Source organism: Micropterus salmoides, unplaced genomic scaffold (assembly GCF_014851395.1).
Source record: "Micropterus salmoides isolate LMB-PRFRI ecotype aquatic unplaced genomic scaffold, ASM1485139v1 Ms_hic_scaffold_18, whole genome shotgun sequence".
Classification (NCBI taxonomy): Eukaryota; Metazoa; Chordata; class Actinopteri; order Centrarchiformes; family Centrarchidae; genus Micropterus; species Micropterus salmoides.
The window spans coordinates 31054381-31081281 of NW_024040928.1; the positions used below are offsets into that span (position 1 = coordinate 31054381).

At 42.2% G+C, this 26901-nt stretch overlaps 2 protein-coding genes across 2 annotated transcripts in view; both read left to right on the plus strand.

Annotated features, from left to right (window-relative positions):
* The window catches only part of LOC119908583 (NLR family CARD domain-containing protein 3-like), a 66925-nt gene that overhangs the window by 30207 nt on the left and 9817 nt on the right, over positions 1-26901 (plus strand). The window contains 9 exon segments of the mRNA XM_038726369.1: positions 12823-12979; positions 20337-20493; positions 21917-22019; positions 22107-22241; positions 22661-22768; positions 23297-23375; positions 24226-24454; positions 24728-26531; positions 26620-26793. Coding sequence (XP_038582297.1) covers positions 21931-22019; positions 22107-22241; positions 22661-22768; positions 23297-23375; positions 24226-24454; positions 24728-26531; positions 26620-26793 — 2618 coding nt within the window. The 5' untranslated portion in view covers positions 12823-12979; positions 20337-20493; positions 21917-21930.
* Positions 1506-2905, plus strand: LOC119909430. The gene is made up of 3 exons (XM_038727679.1): positions 1506-1720; positions 1844-2126; positions 2255-2905. The coding sequence occupies exons 1-3, from the start codon at positions 1590-1592 to the stop codon at positions 2507-2509; spliced, it is 669 nt and encodes a 222-aa protein (XP_038583607.1). The 5' UTR covers positions 1506-1589; the 3' UTR covers positions 2510-2905.

A 26901-nucleotide genomic window follows, 5' to 3' on the forward strand; every position in this document is an offset into this window, starting at 1 on the left:
AATATGATGTAACTGGACATGACAGGAAATATAGCCGGAAGATGGCGGTAGTGCAACGATAATGGATGCAAGCTGCCGATAAACTCTAAAGAAGAAGAAGAAGAAGAAGAAGAAGATGCCATAAAAGAAGAAGAAAAACACACTCCCAAAGGTGGAGGACAGAGGGGAACTCCCTCCCTCTCTGAGGCAAGGCGTCATAACACTTATTCCAAAACCTCACAAAGACTCTCTATTAATTGAAAACTGGCGACCCATTACATTGCTAAATAATGACTATAAGATTCTAGCATCTATCTTTGCAAAACGTCTCAAATCTAAATTACACACTTTAATTGATGAATGCCAGTCTGGTTTCATGAAAGACCGTCACATAGCCAATAACATTCGCTTAGTTCTGGATCTGATGGAATACAAAGACTTTCTAGATGATGAACACCTTATCCTATTCTTAGACTTTCAAAAAGCTTTTGACACGGTAAGCCACAAATTTATTAATGACACTTTTTTTTTATTTTGATCAGAATTTTATTAATGCTGTGAAAACTCATGGGAGGAAACAGTTGTGTTAAATTGGCAAATGGAACCTCACCTAGATTTTACATAAAGAAAGGGATCCGCCAAGGCTGCCCCACATCGCCTCTTTTATTTTTGATTGTAGCCCAAATCCTTTGTGTCCTAATTCACTAGAGTCCAATCAAAGGAATTACATTAAACGAAAGAGAAATAAAAATATCACAGCTGGCTGACGACACAACCCTGTTTCTAAAAAATGAATCCCAAATAGGAATTGCACTAAAGGTTGTGAATAAATTCTCTGAAAGCTCAGGATTGAATCTAAATCTATCAAAATGTGAGCTGTTCTCTCTTAAAAATAAGCACTCGGGTCAAATTTGTGGGATAAATATAAAGAATTTAGTAACCTATCTTGGAGTAAAAATCAGTCATAATCATAAGTTAATGACAGAGAGTAATCTGTCTTCACTGTACGACTCTATTACAGTTTTTCTCAAATGCTAAAACACAAAAGCCAATCCTCTAAACCAAATGACCAGTTGTCTAAACACATTTACTAAATCTAGCCATCATTTTCCAATATCATAAACACATTTCACATGAAGACACAATTCACAAAACACAATCCTCCGTTCACATAAATCTTAACACATTTTTCCTTGCTAAAACACAAGTTGCAAAAGAACTCTGCTCATATTCTCAAATGAAAGCTCATGTGATGCAAAATGCTTGCCACAGTCAGCAATATTTGAACAAAATGAACACACCTGGCGTCATTCATTACACACAACGACTCAAAATTGAAAACACCTGTTGCTAATGCTGTGACCACATGTATAAAAGCAAGTTCAGAGTGCACAGTTTGCTGAAGATTCCAAACAAACACAATGGATGAAGGCAGAGTCAGGGGAAGAGGTAATCGAGTCAGAGGAGGGAGAGGAGCAGGCCAGGGAGGAAGAGGAGGAGGCCAACGAGGAAGAGGAGCAGGCCAAGGAAGAAGAGGAGGAGGCCAACAAGGGAGAGGAGAAGGTCCAGGAGGGAGAGCAAGACAACCTCGCACCATCATTACGGACGAGATGCGAACAACAGTCATTGACCATGTCATTGTCCATGGCATGACAATGGCTGAAGCAGGACTAAGAGTCCGTCCAAACCTGAGTAGGTTCACCGTGGCCACCATTATCAGGGCATTCAGACAACACAACAGGTATTGTACTCTATTGCTTTCTTTGTCACAATTTTACAAGCCTGTGAAAGTAGTCTATTAGTTTCAAATCAGTTGTTACTGTATTGTAAAACATGTCAATTGACAACACGTTTCTTTCTTTAGAGTTGAAAGAATGCCACATAGAGGTGGGAGGGTTGCCATATTTACAGCGGCACAAGAAACCCTCATTGTGGATATGGTTCGTGAGAACAACCTCATCAGACTCCGGGAGATCAGAGACAAAGTCATTGCCGATAATGTGAACATTGAGGGCATTGATGATGTCAGCTTGGCCACAATAGACCGAGTTCTCCGGCGCCAAAAGATGCGGATGAAACAAGTCTATAGGGTTCCCTTTGAGCGAAACTCTGCACGACACAAAGACCTACGTTACGAGTATGTGCAAGTAAGTATACAACCATGTTCACAGTACAGTTAGTGAACATACTGTGTTGCTCAGTGGCCTACATTACTTCTGGACAATACTATGCTACCTGATTGACTGTTGTTCTGAACACCTGTGCATTTTCACAGAGGATATTACAGTTGGACGCGATGGCCAGACCTCATGAGTACCTCTTCCTGGATGAGGCTGGCTTCAACCTGCAGAAACGAAGGCAAGAGGCCGTAACATCATTGGCCAAAGAGCCATCACTGAGGTTCCTGGCCAACGGGGGGGGTAATATTACTCTTGGGTCATGGGTTTGGAGGGGCTTGTCCACCAGCAGCAAGATATCCTCCTGGACCGCAAACAACACCATCCTGGGCCCGAACATCCCATTTATGTGATCATTTGGGACAATGTACGCTTCCACAGAACAAACCAAATCAGAGAGTGGTTCACCACCAACAGTAACCACTTTTTAAACGTCTGTCTGCCACCCTACTCCCCTTTCCTGAACCCTATAGAGGAGTTCTTCTCATCGTGGAGATGGAAGGTTTATGACAGACAACCATACACTAGAGAGAACCTCCTAAGGGCAATGGAGCTGGCGTGTGTTGACATCCCAGTGGAGAACTTCCAAGGATGGATCCGCCATTCCAGGGCGTTTTTCCCGCGGTGCCTGGCAAGAGACAATATAGCCTGCGATGTGGATGAGGTGATGTGGCCCGATGCAGCTCAGCGACATGATGCCGCACAGTGATTGTGGTGTAAATAAAAAAAAAAAAAACTTCACACCCTGATCATGTTTTCAAGAGTACGGTTGTGTGCAATAGATTCTGTTTTTGCATTGAGTTGTGTTACAGTAGTATACAGAATTTACTATAGATTTATACTCTTCATATGAAACTCACAAATCTAAATGCCCAATCCTCTGCAGAGATCTAAGATCCATTATTGTAAAGTTTCTAAAAATATGCATTGGCAGTTATGAAACAAAGAACCTTCTCACAAATTGAGCATTGTGTTTTCAATTGTTCTGCTGTAGTGTGTAATGATGTGTATAGTGTTTACATTTTTGAAAGCTTCGAGCTGCTCTTTTGGTGTGAAAGTTTGAGTTTTGAAGGGAGAAGGTGTGGTTGTGTTTATGTAGCTTTAGAAAAGGGTGTTGTGTTTAGACATTGGAGAACATGGACGAAATGTGTTTTAGCTTTTGAGAAACTGTAATAAAAAGTTTGATTCTTGGCTTACAAGAGATATATCTACATATGGCAGGGTTCTTCTTTCTAAAGCAGGTCTCTCACGAGCAGCATATTTATTTACATCTATAGAAATAACTAAATTACAATGTGCCAATCAAGACAAACTATTATATAATTTTATATGGAGGACGAAGCCCCATAAAATCAGGAAAAACATCTTGACCAATAAAATTGAGGAAGGGGGTTTATCGGTAATTGACTTCTCGCTTTTCAATGAAATATTAAAAATTAACTGGTTTAAAAGATTTTTGAAAAATCCAAACAGTTTGTGGAACATTGTTCCAAACTTTATTTTTGAAAAACTTGGTACAATCACATTCTTGCTTCAGTGCCCATAATCCATCAACAGACTGCCAGTCAAACTGTCAAACTTCCATAAACAGGATCTAACTTGGTCACTTTTATACAAACACAATTTCTCCCCTCACAAATGTTTTATCTGGAACAACAGGAACATCATACATAGAAACAAGACTCTCTTTATACAAAACTGGTTTAAACATGACATTGTACTGGTAGCCCAACTGTTAAATAACTCAAATCAAATTTTAACATATGAAGACTTTACTCATAAATTTAACTTCCATCCTCCAACAAAAGAATTTGACGTTGTAACCAGAGCTATTCCCAATGGGATCATAACCTTACTTAGAGGTGAGAAAGATCTGGATCAAATGAATGTATTTTTGTCCAGCAGTGTTTCAATAAATGGTCTATCTTTTCTAGACAAAAAAGTCAACAACAAAGTAATTAAGAACCTTTTATGTGCAAAATCTATCCCTGCATGCAGGCACAAATGGACCCCCCAGTATGAAAATATTAATTGGAATAGAGCATGGAGTAACCCACAAAAATTTTTAATAACAAACAAAGTTAAAGAAATATCATTTAAAATTCTTCACCATTGTTACCCCTGTAACGAGATTATCTCGAAATTTATCCCTACTGTAGACGAAAAATGCTCCTTCTGCTCTCTGGAAACAGAAACGTTGGACCATTTATTCTATAGCTGTTCATACAGCTCTTCTCTGTGGAATGATATACAAGGCTTCATTAATGGACACTTTGGCTCAAATGTAAAAATATCCAATTCTGACATTTTATTTTATTTCTCTGATTCAAACTCCTCTGTACAATACATAGTCAATCTATTAATCTTGCTTGGAAAATTCTTTATTCATAAATCAAAATTTATGAAAATCAAACCTCTTTTCAATGTTTTTAAATTTGACTTAAAAAATTATATAGTCTGTATTTCTGGACTGAAGAGTAAATCAGCATCAAAATGTTTACAACATTTATCTAATATAACTTTATAATTAATTTAACTGATATTTATTGTTTGACACTCTGGCTGTATACTTTATTTTTGTTTTATAATTTATTTATTTATTTATATATTTATTTATTTTATATTTATTATTTATTTATTAATTTATTTATTTTTCACTGTCTCTGTTTTTTCTTCCTTATAAAAACGTGAACTGTAACTATATAATTCTTGTAATAAATAAAAAAAAAAAAAGAAAAAACTATTTAGCTGCAGTCGCTGTCAATTGCCGTCACTCAATTGGAGGAATCCAGCACCGGCCGCTCCAATCATCGAGCCCAGCCAGTGTTACATTCAGCCTCCTGGCTTCTGGTTTCTGCCACGCTGCTGTCATGATAACCTAACGTTACACCGCGTGTCATCTAATGATTGGCTGTTTCATATTTTCTGTTTATTTAACGGCCACATATGAGCGAGAAAACAGCTGAATCTAACATTAAAGACAATCTGTGACTGTACAGTCTGTGAGTCCTTTCAGGCGTTCACTGACGCAGAAATTCATTTTATTATCATACTGCATTACACAATATTGAAATTACATTTAAACATTTAAAGTTTTAAGTAAAGTAGCCTAATTGATGTCTGTTATTGTTATTATCACAACACATCAGTGACGTGGAAATTTGATTCATTTTAAGATTAGATTTGCTACTATTGTCATTATTCTAATGTGCTTCATCAGGATGATTGAATAAAATATAGATTTACTGATAAGACATGTTTTTGATATTTATTTTGGATAAATTTGTATGTTAATCGAGTAATAGGCAACTTTTCTTTCTTTAGAATAAACAAATTTAGTCGTTAGATTAATCGACTAATCGAAAAAATAATCGTTAGATTAATCGACTTGAAAAATAATCGATATGTACAGCCCTAGTTAAGTGTGAGCAGTCCAAAAACACAAAGCATGAAAGTCCAAAGTCCACAGGGGCACGAGAAACACCACAGGAAAATCCACAGCAACATCCAAGGCAACATCAAAATACATCCGCAATGAACTGGCACCGAGTGAAAGACAGACAACCACTTAAATACTCAGGTGAGTGAGAAACTAATTACACAGAGGTGAAACCACTAAGACCATAAAGGACAGGCAGGAGGTAAAACAAGACAAGAGACACTAGGGCAAACTAACTACAAACTAAAACAGGAAGTAAAGCTAACTGAAACACACAAGGAACTATGTCACAAAATGAAACATAACACAGACATCAAAAGTACTAACTAACAAAAACCTACAGAACATACAGATGGTAGAACAGGACTAGAAACACTGATGACCTCATAACAAGTAAACCTGACTAAAAAAACACAGAAACAACTACAAAACACACCCAACCAACCCAAAAACGTGACAGCTAGATGCAGTCTTTACGGGTGGTTGGAACGGACCAGCCAGCTATGGCTTCAGCCTTAGTGTCTACAGGACGGACTTGACCCTGCACCACTTGTCGGCCGAGGTAAGTAACTGTGGCCTTGCCAAAATCACACTTTGCTAAATTTAGTGTTTTGCTTGGGCCAAACGATCAAAAACCTGCTCCAGTACTCTCATGTGCTCATCCCGTGTTGCTGCATGGATGATCATATCATCCAAATACGCATTACAGTTGTGCAACCCCGATAACACAGTGTCTACTAACCTCTGGAAGGTAGCCAGCGCATTGCACAGTCCGAAGGCCATTACAGTGTACTGGAGGAAGTGATCTGGTGTGACAAATGCAGCTATTTTAGAGACACGGCCCATTAAAGGTACCTGCCAGTATCCCTTCAACAGATCTACCTTGCTTACAAACTTGGCTGCTCCCAAGTTATCCACACAATCCTCCATTCTAGGCAAAAGGTAGGAATCTCGAACAGTACCTTGCGAAAATCAGATATGAACCTAGGGGAACCATCAGATTTAGCCACCAGCAGGCACGAGGAGCTCCAGGGGCTGGCGCTAACTTTAGCTAATCCATTCTGCAGGAGGTGGTCTGCCTCCTTTTTCATCATTTCACCCTTCGTCTGATTAATCAGCTTAATGGGCCGAGTCTCTTTCACCTCCATGTGGGAGGGACATCGCTAAAAAGACAGGTATACTGACTTACCAGACTCACCACATCCTGCTGCTGCTCAGCAGTCAGGTGTTGTAACTGAGATGGCAGACCTGCTAATGCCTCAGATTTGGGGAGCCAAGCACCCTGGTATGCGCGTCTTTAAATCATCAGATGTGTCCGCTGACTCTGACCTCTCATCCCACTGTTTTTCAGATTCTACAAAGTATTTCCTGAGCATCGACTTTAAGGTCTGGTGCCAGCGTTACAATGCGCCCTGTGACTCTGGGTGATACGTGGAAGAGATGGCATGGTGAAACTGGTTTCCACTTTTAGTGCGGGGTAAGGGACCAACACAATCAATGAGCACTCGCTCAAATGGCTCTCCTATCACAGGAATAGGGTGCAATAGTGCAGGAGGAACAGTTTGGTTAGGCTTCCCTACAACCTGGAAAACATGACAACACCTACAATGTTTAGCAACCTCCGATTTTAGCCCTGGCCAAAAGAAATGTCTGAGGATGGCCTGATATGTTTTTGTCACCCCTAAATGTCCCGCCCACCGTCTATCGTGGGCTACCGACAACACCTGCCGTCGGTAGCCAGAGAGTACCACTAACTAATAAACAGCATCACAATCCGAATCATCAGCTATTAATGACCATTTTCGCATTAAAATATCCCCTCTAAGGATGTATGCTACTTTTGTACCACTTGCTGAGTTGTCACTCACCACCATGGAGAAGCACTTGTTCAATGTTGGGTCTGCTTTTTGCATCACGCTCAGACCATCTCGACTGACTAGAAGTGCCACCACACAGACTGTCGGTATATCCTGCTCAGCCAGGAGCGTTCCCTCTGCAGCCGCATCCTGAGCAGGAATAACTGTGCACTCCGCCTCAGTCTCCAACCCTGGTGAATCTGAAAAGGCTGACATAAGTAAGCTGTCAGATAACGAAAATTCATCGCCCTCTCTTCGGTTTTCACGTGCACCCGCACGAGTAAGGGCACAAGAGGGAAATATGTTCGAGGATGTGTGTTCTGTAGAGTGTGTCTCATCCCACTAGGGTTGATCTAACACCTCCAGGGCTGGAGTTACTTTACCTCCCGCTATATCATTCCCCATCAGGAGCACAATACCTGTAATCGGCAACTCTAAGCAAACTGCAACTGGGAAAAATCCAGTGACTAACTTAGATTGAATGTGAACGTGATGTACTGGCCGTGGAATGTAACCCATTTCAATACCTCGTAAAACAGAACAGTAGCCACGTGAGAACTGTTCAGAAAAGGGCAGTGCTGACCTGAGGATTACTGACTGTGAACATGCGGTGTCTCTCAGAACTCGTATGGCACATTTATCAGCTGATGCACCCGTCAAAGACACATGGGCATCAAAAACAAATGGCTTGAAACAAACGTCAACAACTTCCTGTTCAGGCTGCTCAGTGTCTAAACCTGACTCTGCTCTAATCAACCCCTTTAGGTTTAGAAGAGCGTGGAATTTGCTCTTTACGTTTAAGTACAAGACAATTAGCAATTACATGGCCGCGTTCCTTTCTCCCTGGCGAACTCAACATAAGTCTGAGATGAAGTTTTACGATAGTTTCTAAACTTCTGTCTGTATGCCTCAGGCACTAGTTCGTAACCACGCAGAATCTTTTACAGAATCATAATTCAAACTATATTCTAAAGAGAGTGCAGCGATAGCATCCTGTGCTTACCCATACATTTTGCACTGAAGCAGGACTGACCAGACTTCAGGCGGCCACTGTAATGCAGCAGCAATACGTTCGAACACACTGAAATACGAATTAACTTCACTTTCACGGAACAACAGTACCAAGGACACATGCTTACTAATATCAAATGCTACTTTTACTGAACTGGTAGAAGTGGTGGAAGAGGAAGTCATACCTGAGTCATCGTGAGCGCTCCGCCCCCGTCCCATTTCGGGAACCTCGATTTCAAGTTTCCGCAGCCTCACTGCCTTGTCAGCCTCATTTTCCAGCTTCCTCCCCTCCAGCTGAAGCTGGAATTGAGATTGCCTCTCACGCTCTTTTTCCTGAGCATCCAGCTGAAGACAAGCGAGACGGACTTTTAGTAGTGCCTCCTCTCTGGAGCCAGTACTAATTGACGGGGATGGATCGTACCTGGGCAGAGTGAATGGCGTCTTTCCCTGTGCACCTGCCTTGCCATCCACCCCGGAGACCGTTGGCGTCTCAACCTGTACACCTTCACTCGGGACTAGACGACTACTGAAACACACGCAGTCCATAATGTGAAAATCTGTTCTTCTGTAATAAAATACTGATTGATAGCTCGGTGTGTTATCAGTGACAGTGTTTGCTTTCTGACTGAGAGTTGTTGTGTTTGGTCCAACAACTTTATTTTGAGACATGTATGAAGTGTGTTGGAGGTGAGATTAACTGTTTCAAGATCCATTTTCCTTTTACTGCTTCAGTTTATCAAACAAACAAAGAAACCTTTGTCATTTGTTTGTTATTAAATGCAGTGGTGAACATTAAATAAGTACATTTGCCTAAGAACTGTCCTTAATACATATTTGTAGTTGTACAAATATGTTGAGTTGAGTTTTTTCTCCTTCTACTCCATCTCAGAGGGAGATATTTTTACTTCACTACATTTATCTGACAGCTTCAGTTACTTTACAAAGTCAGATTGTTGCACACGAAGAGTTTATAAAATATGATGTTTAGTTATAAATTAAACTCCAGCAGTTTATACAAGTACATGTTATGAGTTGTAGTTTCTTCCTTGTGAGTTTGAGTTTTTGCCATTTGTTTCGTATGTCTATTTGCCTGTTTCTCTCGTTCCTTGTCCTTAGTTTATGTCTCGTCTTTTCTCTTGGCTCTTGGTCCTGTGTTTCAGTTCTTTGTCTTTGTTCCCAGTCCTGTGCCTCGGTTATGTTTTAGTATTTCCTCCTTGTTCCTCGTCTGCATTATTTTAGTTTAGTCTGCTCTGTATTCTGTGTCTTAGCTCCTTGTTCTGTGTCTCGGTTTATGTCTTAGTGTTTTGGGTTCTGTCCTGTGTCCAGTATCAGTTATATAGTCTGTTGTGTTTTGGGGTTCACTCCTTGTCCGTCTCTGTCTTGTCTGTCGTCTAGTGTTCAGTAACCCTTGTCATGTCTGTTACCCCAGTGATCCCTCTGCATGTCTGTCTCTGTTTTCCCTGCTCTCTCTCCCTGCCTGTGTCTCGTTAGCCTCATGTCTTTCACCTGTGTTGCTCCCGCCCTGCTCGTTACTCCCTGTGTATATATACCTGGTGTTTCTGTCTTGTCGTTGTCAGATCATTGTATGATGTTTCCCAGTGTTGCTGTGTGTTGTCTGGTTGCCAGCCTTCCTCGTTGTGTCTCCCTGCTTGTTTTGGTTTTCTGTTTGAACTATCCTTGTTTTGGACTCTGTATCAGCCACTCAATCAGTAAGTGTGCTCGCCTTCTCTTTGTTCTTATAAATCACCTCGGTTCACTGCACCTCCTCTGCCTTGCGTCCTGCATCTGGGTCCTCCAACCTGCTCCACTCAGCCACCCATCGTAACAGTACAGCTGAAATAACTTGTTGAATGACATTGAATAGAGGTGTTAAAGCAATGGATATCATGAGAAAAATAATGTGTTTTTGAACATTAAAGCATGTGTGGTGTCTGAACAATAATGCTGCGCTGATGTGTTGAGTCAAATGCACATATATTATACACCACACAAACTTTTCTAGTAGAAACTCAAAATAAAGTATGAACCTGAAAATAGCTTAATATGGGACCTCTAAGTTTGACTACTTTCCCCTAGAGGCTGTGATGTGAATTACACATCACAAGAGCAAACTTTTGTTGCTCAGGTAGGCTGACACAAATGCTCTTAACAGTATCACAAATCCTGTCCTCACAGAAGCAAACACAGCAGCTAAACTACAGCCGGACCCTGACCTCTGACCTCTCAGCAGTTTTCAGTCCCAGCAGTAGATATTGTACTTGTATCACAGAAGCAGTATTTCTAGTAGTAGCACTATTAGAAGTGACAATAATTACAAACTTTGTGTGTTTAACAGCTTTTAAAACAAAGTTAAAAGTTGTTACAGGTGCAAATGAGTAAAAAGGCCTTTAAAGAAAAATGTTGGAAGCCAGAGTCTGTTTGAAGAAGAGCTTTAATAGCAGACACCATCTGTGGCAGCCTGAGGTTCTGGAGCTTCTGGTCCCCCTTTGTTAGGAACCAGGACTGAGGAACAGAGTGAAGGGCCCCGCCCGGGGATCTCAGGCTGCATTCTGCCTCATTACAAACCAACGCGTCCAAAATATGGCAGTGTACCAACTGATCCACACTGCTGCTTCATGACGTCTTGTCACGCCCCCCCTGCTGCGACCTAACCCTGACTTGTGGAAGACTGCCTTGTGTTTGTTTGTGTTTTTCCCTGGGTGTGGCTGCGGTTTTTGGTTTCTGGCCCTTTTCCCCTTTCTCTCTCACCTGCAGGTTGCCGGGAGGCGTGTCAGCTGCGAGGAGCTGATTACACACCTGCACATGATTTGCACTCCCTCGGGTTCCTGCCCTACTTAAGCAGCGGCCTGACGTCCTGTCCTCGCCGGATTGTTAAGTCGTCTCTGTACGTCTTGGCTACCAGCTCGTTTGGTTAGGAACCATACCTGTACTCTGTTTGTTAAGCTGACAACTAACCTGTTTTTCCTGTGCTCAGGATCTCTACCGGACCCGTCCATGACCAACTCACCTTCCCCGCGTCCTGGATCTCACTCTCCCGCCTGTTACCTGTTTGCCTCTCTGCCTGGACCCCATCAGCTTCCTTCGCCTGCCTGCTCTGCCTGCCCCGATCCCCGCAGCCACCGCCAGCTCCTTGACTCAATAAATCTCTGAGAACCAGCTCTTGTCTCCAGTCTATTCCTGGGTCTTATCTGAAGCGTGACACGTCTTTTAGTGCTGAGTTGGGCCCGTATCTGGACGTATTTATCAAGCTTCTCAGAATTACTCATAAGATCACTGCTAAGAACTGACTTAAGACTAAAAAAAATCTTAGCTTGAAGCTGATTAAAAGTTAGTTATCAAGCATCATGTCCTACTTTGAGTGAAGTGCAGGAGTAAATCTTAAGTGTCAGTCTGAGTGATTTACGACACTTTGCTGTGCTGCAAACAGGATTTTGGATGACGATGTAGCCAAGGACCAATCACTGAATAATTTCCTTATTTAAGAATCTTCTCAGATAAATTCACATTGAATGGTGAAATTCTAAAGAGGAGTTTATATTCAACACACTTAACAATAAAGAATTTTTAAGAGAATACATTATGATATAGGCCACACATTAATAAATGAAAGATAAAAAAGTTTATCTTTCTACTGCTCCTGTGAGGCTGGCTATTTGCATGAACTGTTTGCTTCTGTCGGATTACGGGGGTGTTGTTGGGAAGTCGATGAAACGCGTGACAATGATTGCCAGAATTGTTTCCCTGACTATTCGGCTTATTGATGGTTGTGACGGGCCAAAATCATCAGCATTGCTGCGCATGTCCTGTGGCAAAGAAACAAAGCGTCATCACCACCTTCAATTTAACTGAAAATGCATTACTGCGTAAAGTCTGTGGTAAGGTGACGTCCCTCACCAACTCGCTGACAAAGTTTATGCCTGCGCTGTCCGACCGCATCTTATTAACTGCATGTCGTCAAATAATCCAGAAATTCTTTCTCTCCTGAAATATTCATGCATGTCTCTGTCTCCACAGCGCCATCTCAAGCCCTACTGGCAGCTCCTAACCACTTGAGAGACCTCTGGAGCTTCTTAAATAACTGGGGAGTCAGTGATTCTTAGCTTTAAGAAATTTGATAACTGGCTTTTATTAAGTTTAAAAGTAGGAGTAAATTTCATGAATTCTCAGCATTTAAGACTAAAATGGCACTTTGAGAAGCTTGATGAATACCGGCCCTGATCTGATTTAGTTCATCAGATGGTTAGTTAGCAGCATCTAGTGGACAGGTAGCAGAACTACATCATTAGTGTGATTCCTCCAACATTCACTGGGTTTCTGCCACAGGTTAGACCGGTTTTGACGTCCCTCTGATGTTTTTTAGACTCTGAAGTTATGAGGCTGTGACGGCGTCCTCAGATCAGATGCACACAGACACCAGGACTGACGAGGAAGAAATGAGCAGCTTCTTCTCTCCCAGTGTTTCCTCCACACATGAAGGTGCAAAGTGTCTGTAAGTCGACCTGAAGTGAGTTCAGCAGGTGAGAATCCGACCAGAGGAATCTGTAAATGTCTGATAATCAGGATCACTTTGATCACATTGTGCTGGATCACTGTTTAACTGGACAGTAGAAATGCTTCTTGATGCTGATTGGCTGTTTCTAAATATCTCTTTGAAATCTGCTGTAGAATTTCTCTCCGAGTTAAAGAACAATGATTTCAGAAAGATTTCCCTGTAATATTGTTCATGTTTCTCAAGTAGAATCAGCAGCAGTCTGATTGTAGTCTGAGCTCACATCATCAGTGAAACATGCAGGGTGTGTCTGAACTGGTCTGACAGCTTGGATCCACTTGGCTCAGGTTTCTGGTTTAACTGTTAATACTCTGAAGTTAAGTGCATGGATGAAGAGTTCAGGGCTCAAATACAGACATCTTCCAACACTGAGACGGACTTGGTTTCACTGAAGACCCTGGAACAGTCCAGGTCTCAGCTGTCTCTGAGGCTCCAGGATCCTTTCTAGATGGACCAGAGCCAGCAGGGTGGAAGGGAACTTAAGATGTTACTTAAGTTGGCCCCTCAGTAGTCAGGGGCTCCACGGGAATAGAAACTGTGAACTATCCTGGTTCTCTCATTTTAACTGTCATAATTAAAATAATTAAATATAAAAAATAAAGGTTTAAAGAGAGCCTTTGATTTGCTATAGATCACAGGGATTATGATTTTGAGCCTTAACCACTTAATCCCCTGCATTCTGGAGCAGCCTGTTACCTTTATGGACAATTCAAACATAAATGGCTTTGCATGTTTCTTATTGTGCAAATAAAACTTTCTCAAAGTATTTTAATCTATGTCTTGGTGCAAGCTATTTTTCAATACATTTTCAAAATGTGGCGGGGACATGTCCCCAGCATCCCCAGTGTAAATGACACCTATGGCTACTAAAGCCCCTTTTGTACTGCACAGTACCAGCTCGACTTGTCTCGACTGTACTCGCCTTTTTTTGGGTTTCCATTGTGGAAAAGTTGTACCTGCTTCCAGGTACTTTTTTGTATCACCTCTGCCGAGATTCCAAGCAAGCTGAGGCGATACTACAATGTGACGTGAAAACACGGGAGACTACTGATTGGTCAGAGAGAATCTGGTGCGGCCGGCCAGCCGCCCGCTCACAGAGCCCTCTGCTCCCGCCGTCACACAGACCGCTGCAGCAACAACGGCAGAGGAAAACACAGCTGGAAGCTTTTCATACCGCTTATCTGTCTTTACATTCTGAGGAAACGTTTTACCTTAAATCAAGAGACAGCTGTGTGTGTCGCATTGAACATTACGTCATGGCACTTGTGTGAGGCATCGCTATGACCACCAGCTACATTCAGGGGTACAATCTCTGTGTACTATCTGCAATGGAAAATTCATCTGCTCTGTGCAACTTGACGCGGCTTCCGTCAAAAGTAGGCCCAATCCCAATGTCCCCCCTAAACCCTGAACCCTGAACCCTCACAGACGTCAAGTACTGACGTCACTTGGAAAGTGATTGAGTGCAAGAGGCTGCAAGGGCTCAAAACGCTGTAAACAGGAACGGGACAGCTCTTTGCCACTTTATCACGTTAACTTGACTGAAACACATAGCACACTTTTTATTTTATGTTTTTGACTGATTTTTAAGTCCTGCAGGTTCTTGCCCTACAGAATAGAGGGAGGTAAATATCAATCTACATTTGTCCATAAACAATGTCACTATTGTTGGTCCAAACATCATCATTAAGCAAAAACTAAAATAAATAGTTGAATAAACGTGTGTAATAGGGTGATTGCATTCCTCTAACTTCATGTGATCTATGTACCATCTTAAGAAAACTTTCAACAATTTTAACATCAGCGTTGGTGTCGATGCTTGTTTGTTTACCGTTTTCTTCTTCTCTAATAACACGGATTTGACATGATTTTTCTCTCGCTTCCGGGCTACCCCTGGTAACCCCCGTGTTTCATGTCATACCACTATAAACTGTGGGCAGTTCCCTCAGCGAAAGTCTGCAGAAATGCGGACTTACGAAAAGGGTCTAAAAAGGGCTCAAAATGTCCGCGAGAGAGCCCTCACACACTCCGAGGTCGTCTCCTCTCCAAAACAAACGGACCCGGACATTAAAACATTAAAACACAGCCACGTAGCAACGTTAGCATTAGTCCTGTGGTTTGTTTACAGCTAACAGCTGATCCGGTCCTCCAGAGAACACAACTTAACTTTTACTTTTTATTTATCGACAGAGCCCTGCTGTTGTTTCACCGCTCCTCACTGGTGAACAACCTGCAGTTTTGAGATTATTATTAAATTTGTTAAATTTTAATAAGAGTGTGTTTTATTCATCTAGTTTGTCAAGCTTATTACTTCAATATATTCCCTGTAAATCTGATCTTAATATATAGATTTTACTCATGTATAGACGTTAGGCTGCTGTATGAATAAGCACTTTAGAGATATAGTGATATATATACATATATATATGGCTGGTCTGGTTGTATACTCAGGAAAATGGACAGATTTAGCCGGAGTAGTGGCTTAATCGAATATTGACAACATATTTCTGTGGTTTTTACATGGTTTGAATTTGGTTGTGGCCCATGGGGCTTTATAGAACCATGATAGAGAAAGATCAAGAGGTGAATTTGTGCATTATACTTTGTTAATTAGAGCAAGCCAGGCAGCCTTCTGTGTTTGAGAAGTGCGCTGTTTTTTTTTTTCAAATTGCCCACTAGAGGGCTGCAGCGCCGCAATAACCAGGCTCGTTAAAATGAGCGAAATGACACAAAAAAGATTAGTTCATTTTAATGAACGACATTTGGTGACTCGTGTCTTTCAAAAGAGTGACTTTTAACATCACTAGAGGTTTGGTGTCTTTGTTTTGATCACTTCATGTTCTGAACTCTTCACTTTTTTTCAAACTGGTCTCACATTTTGCAGATCTTAGTCCAAATATCAAAACCACGGTTAAAATCCACAAACAGCTGGATGCAGGTTTGAGAATGTGTAAGAACATTGAAACAAAAATAAAATCTGGGAACAAAGTGATAATTTTTATTCCACATTTAAACACGAGTTTCCTCATTTCATCAGAACACACAGGAAGGATTAGCAGCCCAACCTGCATCTTTTATGAGGGCTGTAATTAAGTTTCTTACTGTTTTTATCTCTTCATGCATTGATTATTGCAACAGCCTCTTCACTTGCCTTAATCAAAAAACCCTGAATAGGTTACAGACTGTACAGAACTCAGTGCTCGGCTCTTAACTAGGACAAGAAAATTTGATCATATCACCCCAGTTTTAGCATCGTTGCACTGGCTCCCTGTTTGTTTTACGATTGATTTTAAGATTTTACTCATTACTTTTAAGGCTACTCATGGCCTGGCTCCTGATTATATCTGAGATGTTTTAACGCTAAACAACTAAAGAGTTGACTTGACTCTGGTCTGGCTGTTGCTGACGTATTGGGCTAAGCGTGTCGACTCATTTCCGTTTCCGGTGCTTGTGTGTTGGTACCGTGATGTGCTGCTCTCGCTAAATACCAGTTACATTTGTTAGATTACAGCGGCCAACTGTCCGCTAAACACTTATTCTTACAGTAATTTTGCCAAGCACTCACAGTTCTTTCCATCTTTTAGTGACTGCTGTTCAATCTCATAGTTGTTCTAAAGTTTTGGTAGCTGACGCTACAGTACTTTAGCTTAGCCGTTAGCGACTTTAGCTTAGCAGCTAGCGATGGCTTCTCCTTCTCCCTCTCTCTCTCCTACTTTCTCCTGCTCGGTGTGTCAGATGTTCAGTTACTCCTCTGCCTCCTTTAGCGGTAATGGTACGTGTAATAAGTGTAGTTTATTTATAGACGTTGGAGGCGAGGCTCAGTGATTTAGAAGTCCGGCTCCGCACCTTGGTAGATCAATCTTTAGCTACTGTAGCTAGCCAGTCCCCGGTAGTCGGTGCGGGCCGGTCTGAGTTAGCCTCTGGTAGCCGTCCCCCGGCATCCCCTGTGCAGCCAGGAAAGGGGGGGCTGGGTGACTGTCCGAAGGAGGAATAATTGTAAGCATTCAAAGTCCACGGGGCATCATCAACCTGTTCACGTTTCTAACAGATTTTCCCCACTCAGCGACACACCCGCTGAGAAACCAACTCTGATCATTGGCAGCTCCATTTTGAGAAACGTGAAGTTAGCGAAGCCAGCGGCCATAGTTAAGTGCATCCCTGGGGCCAGAGCGGGCGACATTGAGTCTTATTTGAAACTGCTGGCTAAAGATAAACTTAAATACAGTAAGATTGTTATTCACGTCGGCGGTAATGACTCCCGGTTACGCCAATCGGAGGTCACTAAGATTAATGTTGAGTCAGTGTGTACATATGCAAAAACAATGTCGGACACCGTAGTTTTCTCTGGACCCCTGCCAAATCTGACCAGTGATGACATGTATAGCCGCATGTCGTCATTCCGCCGCTGGTTGTCGAGGTGGTGTCCAGCAAACGATGTGGGCTTTGTTGATCATTGGCAGACTTTCTGGGGAAGACCTGGTCTGATCCGGAGAGACGGCATCCATCCCACTTGGGAAGGAGCAGCTCTCATTTCTAGAAATCTGGCCAAGTTTATTAGTGGACCAAATCCATGACAACCCAGAGTTGAGACCAGGAGGCAGAGTCGCAGTCTAACACACTTCTCTGCTCCTCCATTTCAGGAGTTACTTAGTGAAAATCCTATAGTGACGGTGTCTGCCCCCCACCATCGAAATTATTTAAATCAAAGGTAAACAGAAGAGGAGCTGTGCATAAAAACCTCATAAAAATTAAAACCACAAGAGCAATAGTGCAAACGAATAGGAAAATTAAATGTTGACTCTTAAACATCAGATCTCTCTCCACTAAAGATGTACTAGTAAATGAATTTACTACGATTTATCAGATCGATTTCAGTTTGTACATGTTAACGAGTCCTCCATGCATGCCAAAGTTAGTCATGGAGTTCCTCAAGGATCTGTCCTCGGACCAATCCTCTTCACTTTATATATGCTTCCCTTAGGCAATATTATTAGGAAATATTCCATCAACATTCATTGTTATGCAGATGATACTCAGTTATATCTATCGATCAAGCCAGATGAAACTCATCAGTTAGCTAAACTTCAATTGTACCATCAGGATGTTAAAACCTGGATGACCTGTAATTTTCTAATGTTAAACTCAGATAAAACTGAAGTTATTGTTCTGGGACCTAAGCACCTCCGTGACGCATTATCAAAAGATATAGTTTCCCTTGATGGCATCGCCCTGGCCTCCAGCACCACTGTGACGAATCTTGGAGTTATCTTTGATCAGGACATGTCGTTTAAGTCTCACATTAAGCAAATTTCAAGGACCGCATTTTTTCACCTACGTAATATTTTGCGAAAATCAGGAACATCCTGTCTAAAAATGATCCAGAAAAACTAGTCCAAGCATTTGTTACTTCTAGGCTGGATTACTGCAATTCCTTATTATCAGGCTGCTCGAAAAAGTCCATTAAGACTCTTCAGCTGATCCAGAATGCTGCAGCACGTGTTCTGACAGGAACCAGGAAAAGAGATCATATTTCTCCTGTTTTAGCTTCTCTGCATTGGCTTCCAGTAAAATCCAGAATAGAATTTAAAATCATTCTTCTTACCTACAAAGCTCTTAATGGTCAGGCACCATCTTATCTTAAAGAGCTCATAGTACCTTACTACCCCACCAGAGCACTGCGCTCCCAGAATGCAGGGTTACTTGTGGTTCCTAGAGTCTCCAAAAGTAGACTAGGAGCCAGAGCGTTCAGCTATCAAGCTCCTCTCCTGTGGAACCAGGTTCCAGTTTGGGTTCAGGAGGCAGACACCATCTCCACATTTAAGAGTAGGCTTAAGACTTTCCTCTTTGATAAAGCTTATAGTTAGGGCTGGCTCAGGTAGTCCTGAACCATCCCTTAGTTATGCTGCTATAGGCCTAGACTGCCGGGGGATTTCCCATGATGCACTGAGCTCCTCTCTCCTCTACTTTCTCTCCCTCTGTATGCAACCTTATCCCATTATTGCATGTTACTAACACAACTTCTCCCCTTTCTGGTAGTCTTGTGCTTTCTCGTCCCTCTCCTCTCTCCTCCTATCACTTCCTGCAGGTGTTTCTGGCTCTGGAGCTGTGGAGTCTGGATCTGTGGTTGCGGGTCACCTGCTGCCCCCGTGTTCCTGCTCGACACCCTCTGCTGCAACGACTATTGTTACTAGTCCTATTGTTATTATTGTTATTATAATCATTAACATTACGATTATTATCATTAACACTATTATAAATATCTGTACCATTTTTCATTTAGTCTATAGCAACATCACCTTTACTGTCTGTACCTCTGTGTGGATATTGTGTAGGCTGCCTCCCCTCTCTCTCTCTCTCTCTCTCTCCTTCACCCCAACCGGTCGAGGCAGATGGCCGCCCACCCTGAGCCATGGTTCTGCTCGAGGTTTCTGCCTCTTAAAGGAAGTTTTTCCTTGCCTCTGTCGTCTAGTGCTGCTCTTGGTGGGAACTGTTGGTCGGTCTAGACCTGCTCTCTTATGAAAAGCGCTGTGAGATAACTGTTGTGATTTGGCGCTATATAAATAAAATTGAATTGAATATAATCTGTGGTCATCATCAACATGTAAACCACCTGCGCTTTTTTTGGGACTCAGATCAGCAAAATCTCCTGAGTGTTTAAAGTCACAGCTGTCTTTTTACTACGAGAGTTTTCATCTACACTTGATTTGTGATGCCTTGAACTGTTTTTGTTTTTATTGTGCTGTCTACTGTTGTAATGTTGCTTTTAACTTGATATCCTTCTGTAAATCATGTGGTAACCTAGGTTTTTAAAGGTGCTATATGAATGAAATGTTACTTATTGACTTACTCAGGAAATGTTATTTAATGTTTTACATCCAGCTGCAGAGGTTCCCCTCTGTTTCCCTACAGTTCTTATCTCCAGTCATCTTGAAATTTAGGTTGTAAATCACTGCAGCAGAATGAAATTAATCAATAACAGTTTTTCTAAAATAGTTCATTTATAAATCCCTATAAACCTCATGGTGGGTCTGATCACTGAGACTTGATCCTCCATCACAGATTTATTTACTGAGCTAATCTTTAGCTCATCAGCTGGTTAGTTAGCAGCATCTAGTGGACAGAGAATGAAACTACACATCTGATCAGAGATGTTTCTGACACTGACTGGGTTTAGATGTTCTAAAGGAAAGATGTGACACTATCTCACGACCAAATTTAAAACTTATTTAAGAAATAAAAGCTTTTGTTCTTGTAGCCTTCATCAAATAACAAAAGAAAGGGATCACAAACCAGACCCGTTTTGACGTCACTCTGATGTTTTTTAGACTCTGAAGTTATGAGGCTGTGACGGCGTCCTCAGATCAGATGCACACAGACACCAGGACTGACGAGGAAGAAATGAGCAGCTTCTTCTCTCCCAGTGTTTCCTCCACACATGAAGGTGCAAAGTGTCTGTAAGTCGACCTGAAGTGAGTTCAGCAGGTGAGAATCCGACCAGAGGAATCTGTAAATGTCTGATAATCAGGATCACTTTGATCACATTGTGCTGGATCACTGTTTAACTGGACAGTAGAAATGCTTCTTGATGCTGATTGGCTGTTTCTAAATATCTCTTTGAAATCTGCTGTAGAATTTCTCTCCGAGTTAAAGAACAATGATTTCAGAAAGATTTCCCTGTAATATTGTTCATGTTTCTCAAGTAGAATCAGCAGCAGTCTGATTGTAGTCTGAGCTCACATCATCAGTGAAACATGCAGGGTGTGTCTGAACTGGTCTGACAGCTTGGATCCACTTGGCTCAGGTTTCTGGTTTAACTGTTAATACTCTGAAGTTAAGTGCATGGATGAAGAGTTCAGGGCTCAAATACAGACATCTTCCAACACTGAGACGGACTTGGTTTCACTGAAGACCCTTTAGAACAGTCCAGGGGCCTCATGTATAAAAGCCATCTGTCAGCCATCGGCGATGGCATTGTGATTGTAAAACCCCGTCCCCCCGTCAAAAAAAAATCTAAATTTTTCACATTATACCGCTATGTGAAAGCAGGTTTTAATCACAACGAACTTATTATTAAAGAGGCCTACACCTCAGGTAAACACACCGGCTAATACCGGGGAAAGGCAGCCTGCAGTTGGCACTTGGCTTATTTTATTTCTTTTCCAATTGAAAGGTGCAGTATGGAATAGTTATGGCTGACTAGTGCGAGCACAAATAACACTGCTGGTTTGAATGTTTACATGATAAAGTGGTAACATGTGAAATGAAGTGAAATTAAATATGTGAAAGTCATCATGATCTATTTTTCTCACATTCAATTTTATTTTGATATTAAACCACTACATACATGATCAAACCTTTGTCAAAAGACATAATTAGGATTTTGATAGACTACTCCATTGACATCTGCACAGTAATTGCAGTGGAAACACTATTTTGAAACATTTGGTGAGTTTTGGCACTTTAGCAGTTTACTGACAGCCAGACAAAAGTTTGTGGAGGGACTTCACATTCTCACATCACGTTCATTTTTATACATCCCACGTGTGCGTGAAAACCAGCGTACGTAACCTTTTTATACGTAGGCAGCGTTTATACATGAGGCCCCAGGTCTCAGCTGTACCAGAGGCTCCAGGATCCTTTCTAGATGGACCAGAGCCAGCCCAGGGTGGAGGGGAACTTAGAGGTTGATTAGGGCCCCTCAGCCATCAGGGGCCCTCACAGGAATAGAGAAGGACCAAAGTAAAATCAGCCATCCTGTGTCTCTCTGGTCATGATTTAAACATTAAAGACAGAAATAAAGATTTAAAGACACAGACCTTGAGGAGAACTAAAGTGTCCTGAGATGTAAAGCTTGTTGTAATGAATGAGTGCAGCTCTCTCAGCATGTTGTTGTGTTTGTGTGAAGGTGTGGGCTCTGCTATGAATCAGTGTGAGGACAGAGAGGAGGGAGTCCCTCCCTCTAAAAGCACTCTGTGTGGGGAACATGACAGCCAGACCAAAGCTCAGAGGTGAGATGAGGATCTCTAACTGTCCAGGACTCAAATCACTCCACCATCATTATTCACTCTCAAAGCTCTGTGTGTGTTGTGTTGAAGCCCAGAGCAGCAGCAGGGACCAGACTCTGCTGGACCTGGACCTGGACCTGGACCCAGCTGTGTGTCCATCAAGAGTGACCGGTCTATGGGCAGACTCATTGACTTCAAAGGTGGACACCACTCTGCTGATCAAAGGTCAGCATGTTAAATGTTTGTGTCTCTCCTGAGATGAGGTTTGGTGTCTTTGTTTTGATCACTTCATGTTCTTAACTCTTCACTTTTTTCAAACTGGTCTCACATTTTGCAGATCTTAGTCCAAATATCAAAACCACAGTTAAAATCCACAAACAGCTGGATGCAGGTTTGAGAATGTATAAGAACATTGTCTATGGAGCCTCCTCTTGCTCAATGGAGGTGAATGAAGTTTAGTTTTGAGCTACTAACAGTAAAGATGCAGCTGGACAGATAAACAACAACTGAAAGTCGCTATAAAACTCTGTATCGCTGACAAACTGCAGATTCAGCTGAAAACTCACTACCAGAGACACCAACACATAAATATATCTATTAAATCTGCTTTGAGGACACATCTGATTTGTTATTTCATTGTTCAGGATCCATCGGCAGAGACCAGATTCTCCTGGACCCAGCTGTGTGTCCGTGAACAGCGACCGTCATGTCCCTGTTCACTTCAAAGCTGGACATAATGATGCTGAACAAAAGTAAGAATCTTAAATGTTTGTGTTGTTTTGTTGACTCTCCTAAAAAGAGCTCTCAGGTAGGTCTTGGTTCAGCACTGTTTTTTGTTAATTAAAAATAATAATAGACTCTTTATTTATTCCCAGAGGGAAATTCTCATGTCACATCAGCAGCACAGAAATGAACCAGGTTCAAAGAACAGTGCAAAACAAATGTCAAACACATGAGAAAGTAAAAATATTAAAAGTATGAGCATGCCCTTTTGTCTGCTGCTTACTGTAACTGTAAGTCCAGTTAGAGTCCAGTAGGACCTCAGCAGCCTCCTCGTCCGCTGATGTCCACTGAGACACAGCTGGATGAGTAAAACAGCAGCATTTTCTCCTGTCCAGTCTACCCTGCACCCAGCGGTGTTTCCATGGAAAGTGACCAGATCATACATTTTTATACCAAGATCTGGTATAGGTGTATGAGGATCTGTTTCTACCAGATATAACACAGCACATGTAACACTGTTTGTCATTATATGTTCAAATCATCATATTTCTTCACAGAGTTGATCAGCAGAGCTCAGAGGTTCCCAGTGGTCAGTCTGCCCAGCAGCATCAAACAGACCTGGACTCCATATTTATGGTGTGTAAATGTACAAGCTCAGCTACTACTGCTAATTACAGGAGCCAGCACAAAAATGTCATTGAAATTATTTCTATAAATTATTTTATATTTAATTTCTGGATGATGTTCACAGGCAGCCATAATCCATAAAGCTGCAGTCAGTCCCAGCTGATAACCTATTGTGAGATCAGATATTTTAGAGGAAAACTAGAATATGTTGGAGCTAACAGGAATACGCTCAGTCTGGGTGCTAGTTCTGTTTGTCACAGCAGAACATCACTTAAGACCAAATATGAAATAAAGAGCTGAGAGAGGGTTGATATGCTGTTTATTTCTTCCCTCTGCAGTAACAACATAACAGAATGTATGTTTAGCTGCATCGACACAAAGATACAAAAATACTCTTTTTCATTCACGCACTTGTAATGAAAGTTATTGCACTGCACAACTGTAGTCCATCACTCCACCAGCCCACTGATACGCACCAATTTTAACTGTGTGACGTCAGTTAGGCTACACTACCACCGCAGGGCTCCCACTATAGAATAACCAGCACCATATGGAAACAGTCCTCAATAACACCAACTTGTTCTACAGAACATCTGACTGATACACTCAGTATCAACATTTCTGTGATTTGCTTAATTTGTTCTTTAACAGCATTTACTCATTATGTGGAAATCTCAGCAAGCAATATGTTTCCTTTAAAAATATTATAGGAGACAGGGCAGTCCACAAAGTAAATAGTGAAGCAGCATTCTGATCCAGTCTCCATGCTGCACTCTGCAGACCAGCAGGCTTTCTGTCTGTCACAGATGATCTGATGTTGACTTCTACCAGTTCAACTTTACATTTTCTTCTGTTCCAGCTGCTCCAGGAAAACATTGGCAGGTTTGTGAAGAACGAGGTGAAGAAGTTCCAGAGAGTTCTGAGTCCAGATTACCCAGAATGCTTAGAGAGTCAGAGGGAGGATGAGGAGGTGTTGGACGGTGAGGAGGAGGAGCAGAGATGGAGGAGCAGAGAGGCATTTCTGAAGATCACACTGCACTTCCTGAGGAGAATGAAGCAGGAGGAGCTGGCTGAGCGTCTGCAGAGCAGTAAGAGGATTTGAACAGATTTAACATGATGGAAAGAGGAAATGGAGGCAACATGGGAGAAGTTTCCATTTCAAACTCTGCTGTTAATATGATGCACACATTTGGATCAGATCTATGAATTCTTCTGGGCTGAAACTCAGAAACTGTTCACAGCTGATGAGCTGAAGAGATTTCATGGAGGAGGAAAATAAATACCATCTTGATGTCTTAAAGTTTACATTTATCAGATTTACTGTAGCATCCACTTATTAATCACATTTCTTCTTCATTCAGGAACTGTTGCTGCAGTGTGCCGACGTAAACTCAAGTCTAACCTGAAGAAGAAGTTCCAGTGTGTGTTTGAGGGGATTGCTAAAGCAGGAAACCCAACCCTTCTGAACCAGATCTACACAGAGCTCTACATCACAGAGGGAGGGACTGCAGAGGTCAATGATGAACATGAGGTCAGACAGATTGAAACAGCATCCAGGAAACCAGACAGACCAGAAACAACCATCAGACAAGAAGACATCTTTAAAGCCTCACCTGGAAGAGATGAACCAATCAGAACAGTGATGACAAAGGGAGTGGCTGGCATTGGGAAAACAGTCTTAACACAGAAGTTCACTCTGGACTGGGCTGAAGACAAAGCCAACCAGGACATACAGTTCACATTTCCATTCACTTTCAGAGAGCTGAATGTGCTGAAAGAGAAAAAGTACAGCTTGGTGGAACTTGTTCATCACTTCTTTACTGAAACCAAAGAAGCAGGAATCTGCAGCTTTGAAGAGTTCCAGGTTGTGTTCATCTTTGACGGTCTGGATGAGTGTCGACTTCCTCTGGACTTCCACAACAATGAGGTCCTGACTGATGTTACAGAGTCCACCTCAGTGGATGTGCTGCTGACAAACCTCATCAGGGGGAACCTGCTTCCCTCTGCTCGCCTCTGGATAACCACACGACCTGCAGCAGCCAATCAGATCCCTCCTGAGTGTGTTGACATGGTGACAGAGGTCAGAGGGTTCACTGCCCCACAGAAGGAGGAGTACTTCAGGAAGAGGTTCAGAGATGAGGAGCAGGCCAGCAGAATCATCTCCCACATCAAGACATCACGAAGCCTCCACATCATGTGCCACATCCCAGTCTTCTGCTGGATCACTGCTACAGTTCTGGAGGAGGTGTTGAAGACCAGAGAGGGAGGAGAGCTGCCCAAGACCCTGACTGAGATGTACATCCACTTCCTGGTGGTTCAGTCCAAACTGAAGAACGTCAAGTATGATGGAGGAGCTGAGACAGATCCACACTGGAATAAAAAGAGCAGGAAGATGATTGAGTCTCTGGGAAAACTGGCTTTTAAGCAGCTGCAGAAAGGAAACCTGATCTTCTATGAATCAGACCTGACAGAGTGTGGCATCGATATCAGAGCAGCCTCAGTGTACTCAGGAGTGTTCACACAGATCTTTAAAGAGGAGAGAGGGCTGTACCAGGACAAGGTGTTCTGCTTCGTCCATCTGAGCGTTCAGGAGTTTCTGGCTGCTCTTCATGTCCATCTGACCTTCATCAACTCTGGTGTCAATCTGCTGGCAGAAGAACAAACAACCTCCTTGTGGTCTAAAGTCTTCAGAGACAAACTTAAACTAACACATCTCTACCAGAGTGCTGTGGACAAGGCCTTACAGAGTCCAAATGGACACCTGGACTTGTTCCTCCGCTTCCTCCTGGGTCTCTCACTGCAGACCAATCAGACTCTCCTACGAGGTCTGCTGACACAGACAGGAAGTAGCTCACAGACCAATCTGGAAACAGTTGAGTACATCAAGAAGAAGATCAGTGAGAATCTGTCTCCAGAGAGAAGCATCAATCTGTTCCACTGTCTGAATGAACTGAATGATCGTTCTCTAGTGGAGCAGATCCAACAGTCCCTGAGTTCAGGAAGTCTCTCCACAGATAAACTCTCTCCTGCTCAGTGGTCAGCTCTGGTCTACATCTTACTGTCATCAGAAAAAGATCTGGACGTGTTTGACCTGAAGAAATACTCTGCTTCAGAGGAGGTTCTTCTGAGGCTGCTGCCAGTGGTCAAAGCCTCCAACAAAGCTCTGTAGGTGGATAAATGGATGTGCAATTTCTAAAACTGTATTTTGACAAATAAAACATTCAGTTTGTGTTCATTGCTAATCCTTTTTCAGGTTGAGTGGCTGTAACCTCTCAGAGAGAAGCTGTGAAGCTCTTTCCTCAGTTCTCAGCTCCCAGTCCTCTAGTCTGAGAGAGCTGGACCTGAGTAACAACAACCTGCAGGATTCAGGAGTGAAGCTGCTGTCTGCTGGACTCAAGAGTCCACACTGTACACTGGAAACTCTCAGGTCAGTAATAAGCTGTTTCGTTTAAATCCTCTTCATCTGGTTTTAGGTTCAGTTAGTGGAAATGGTCTGTAGGATTTTCCTGCTGACATGATTTTCTAAAACACAGAG

What these genes read in the sequence shown, in the direction of transcription:
- LOC119909430 (XM_038727679.1), top strand. Translation starts at nt 1,590, where the DNA reads ATGCGAACAACAGTCATTGACCATGTCATTGTCCATGGCATGACAATG. An exon ending in GCATTCAGACAACACAACAG is followed by an intron (nt 1,721 to 1,843) that starts GTATTGTACTCT and finishes TTCTTTCTTTAG; the next exon opens with AGTTGAAAGAATGCCACATA. An exon ending in TACGTTACGAGTATGTGCAA is followed by an intron (nt 2,127 to 2,254) that starts GTAAGTATACAA and finishes GCATTTTCACAG; the next exon opens with AGGATATTACAGTTGGACGC.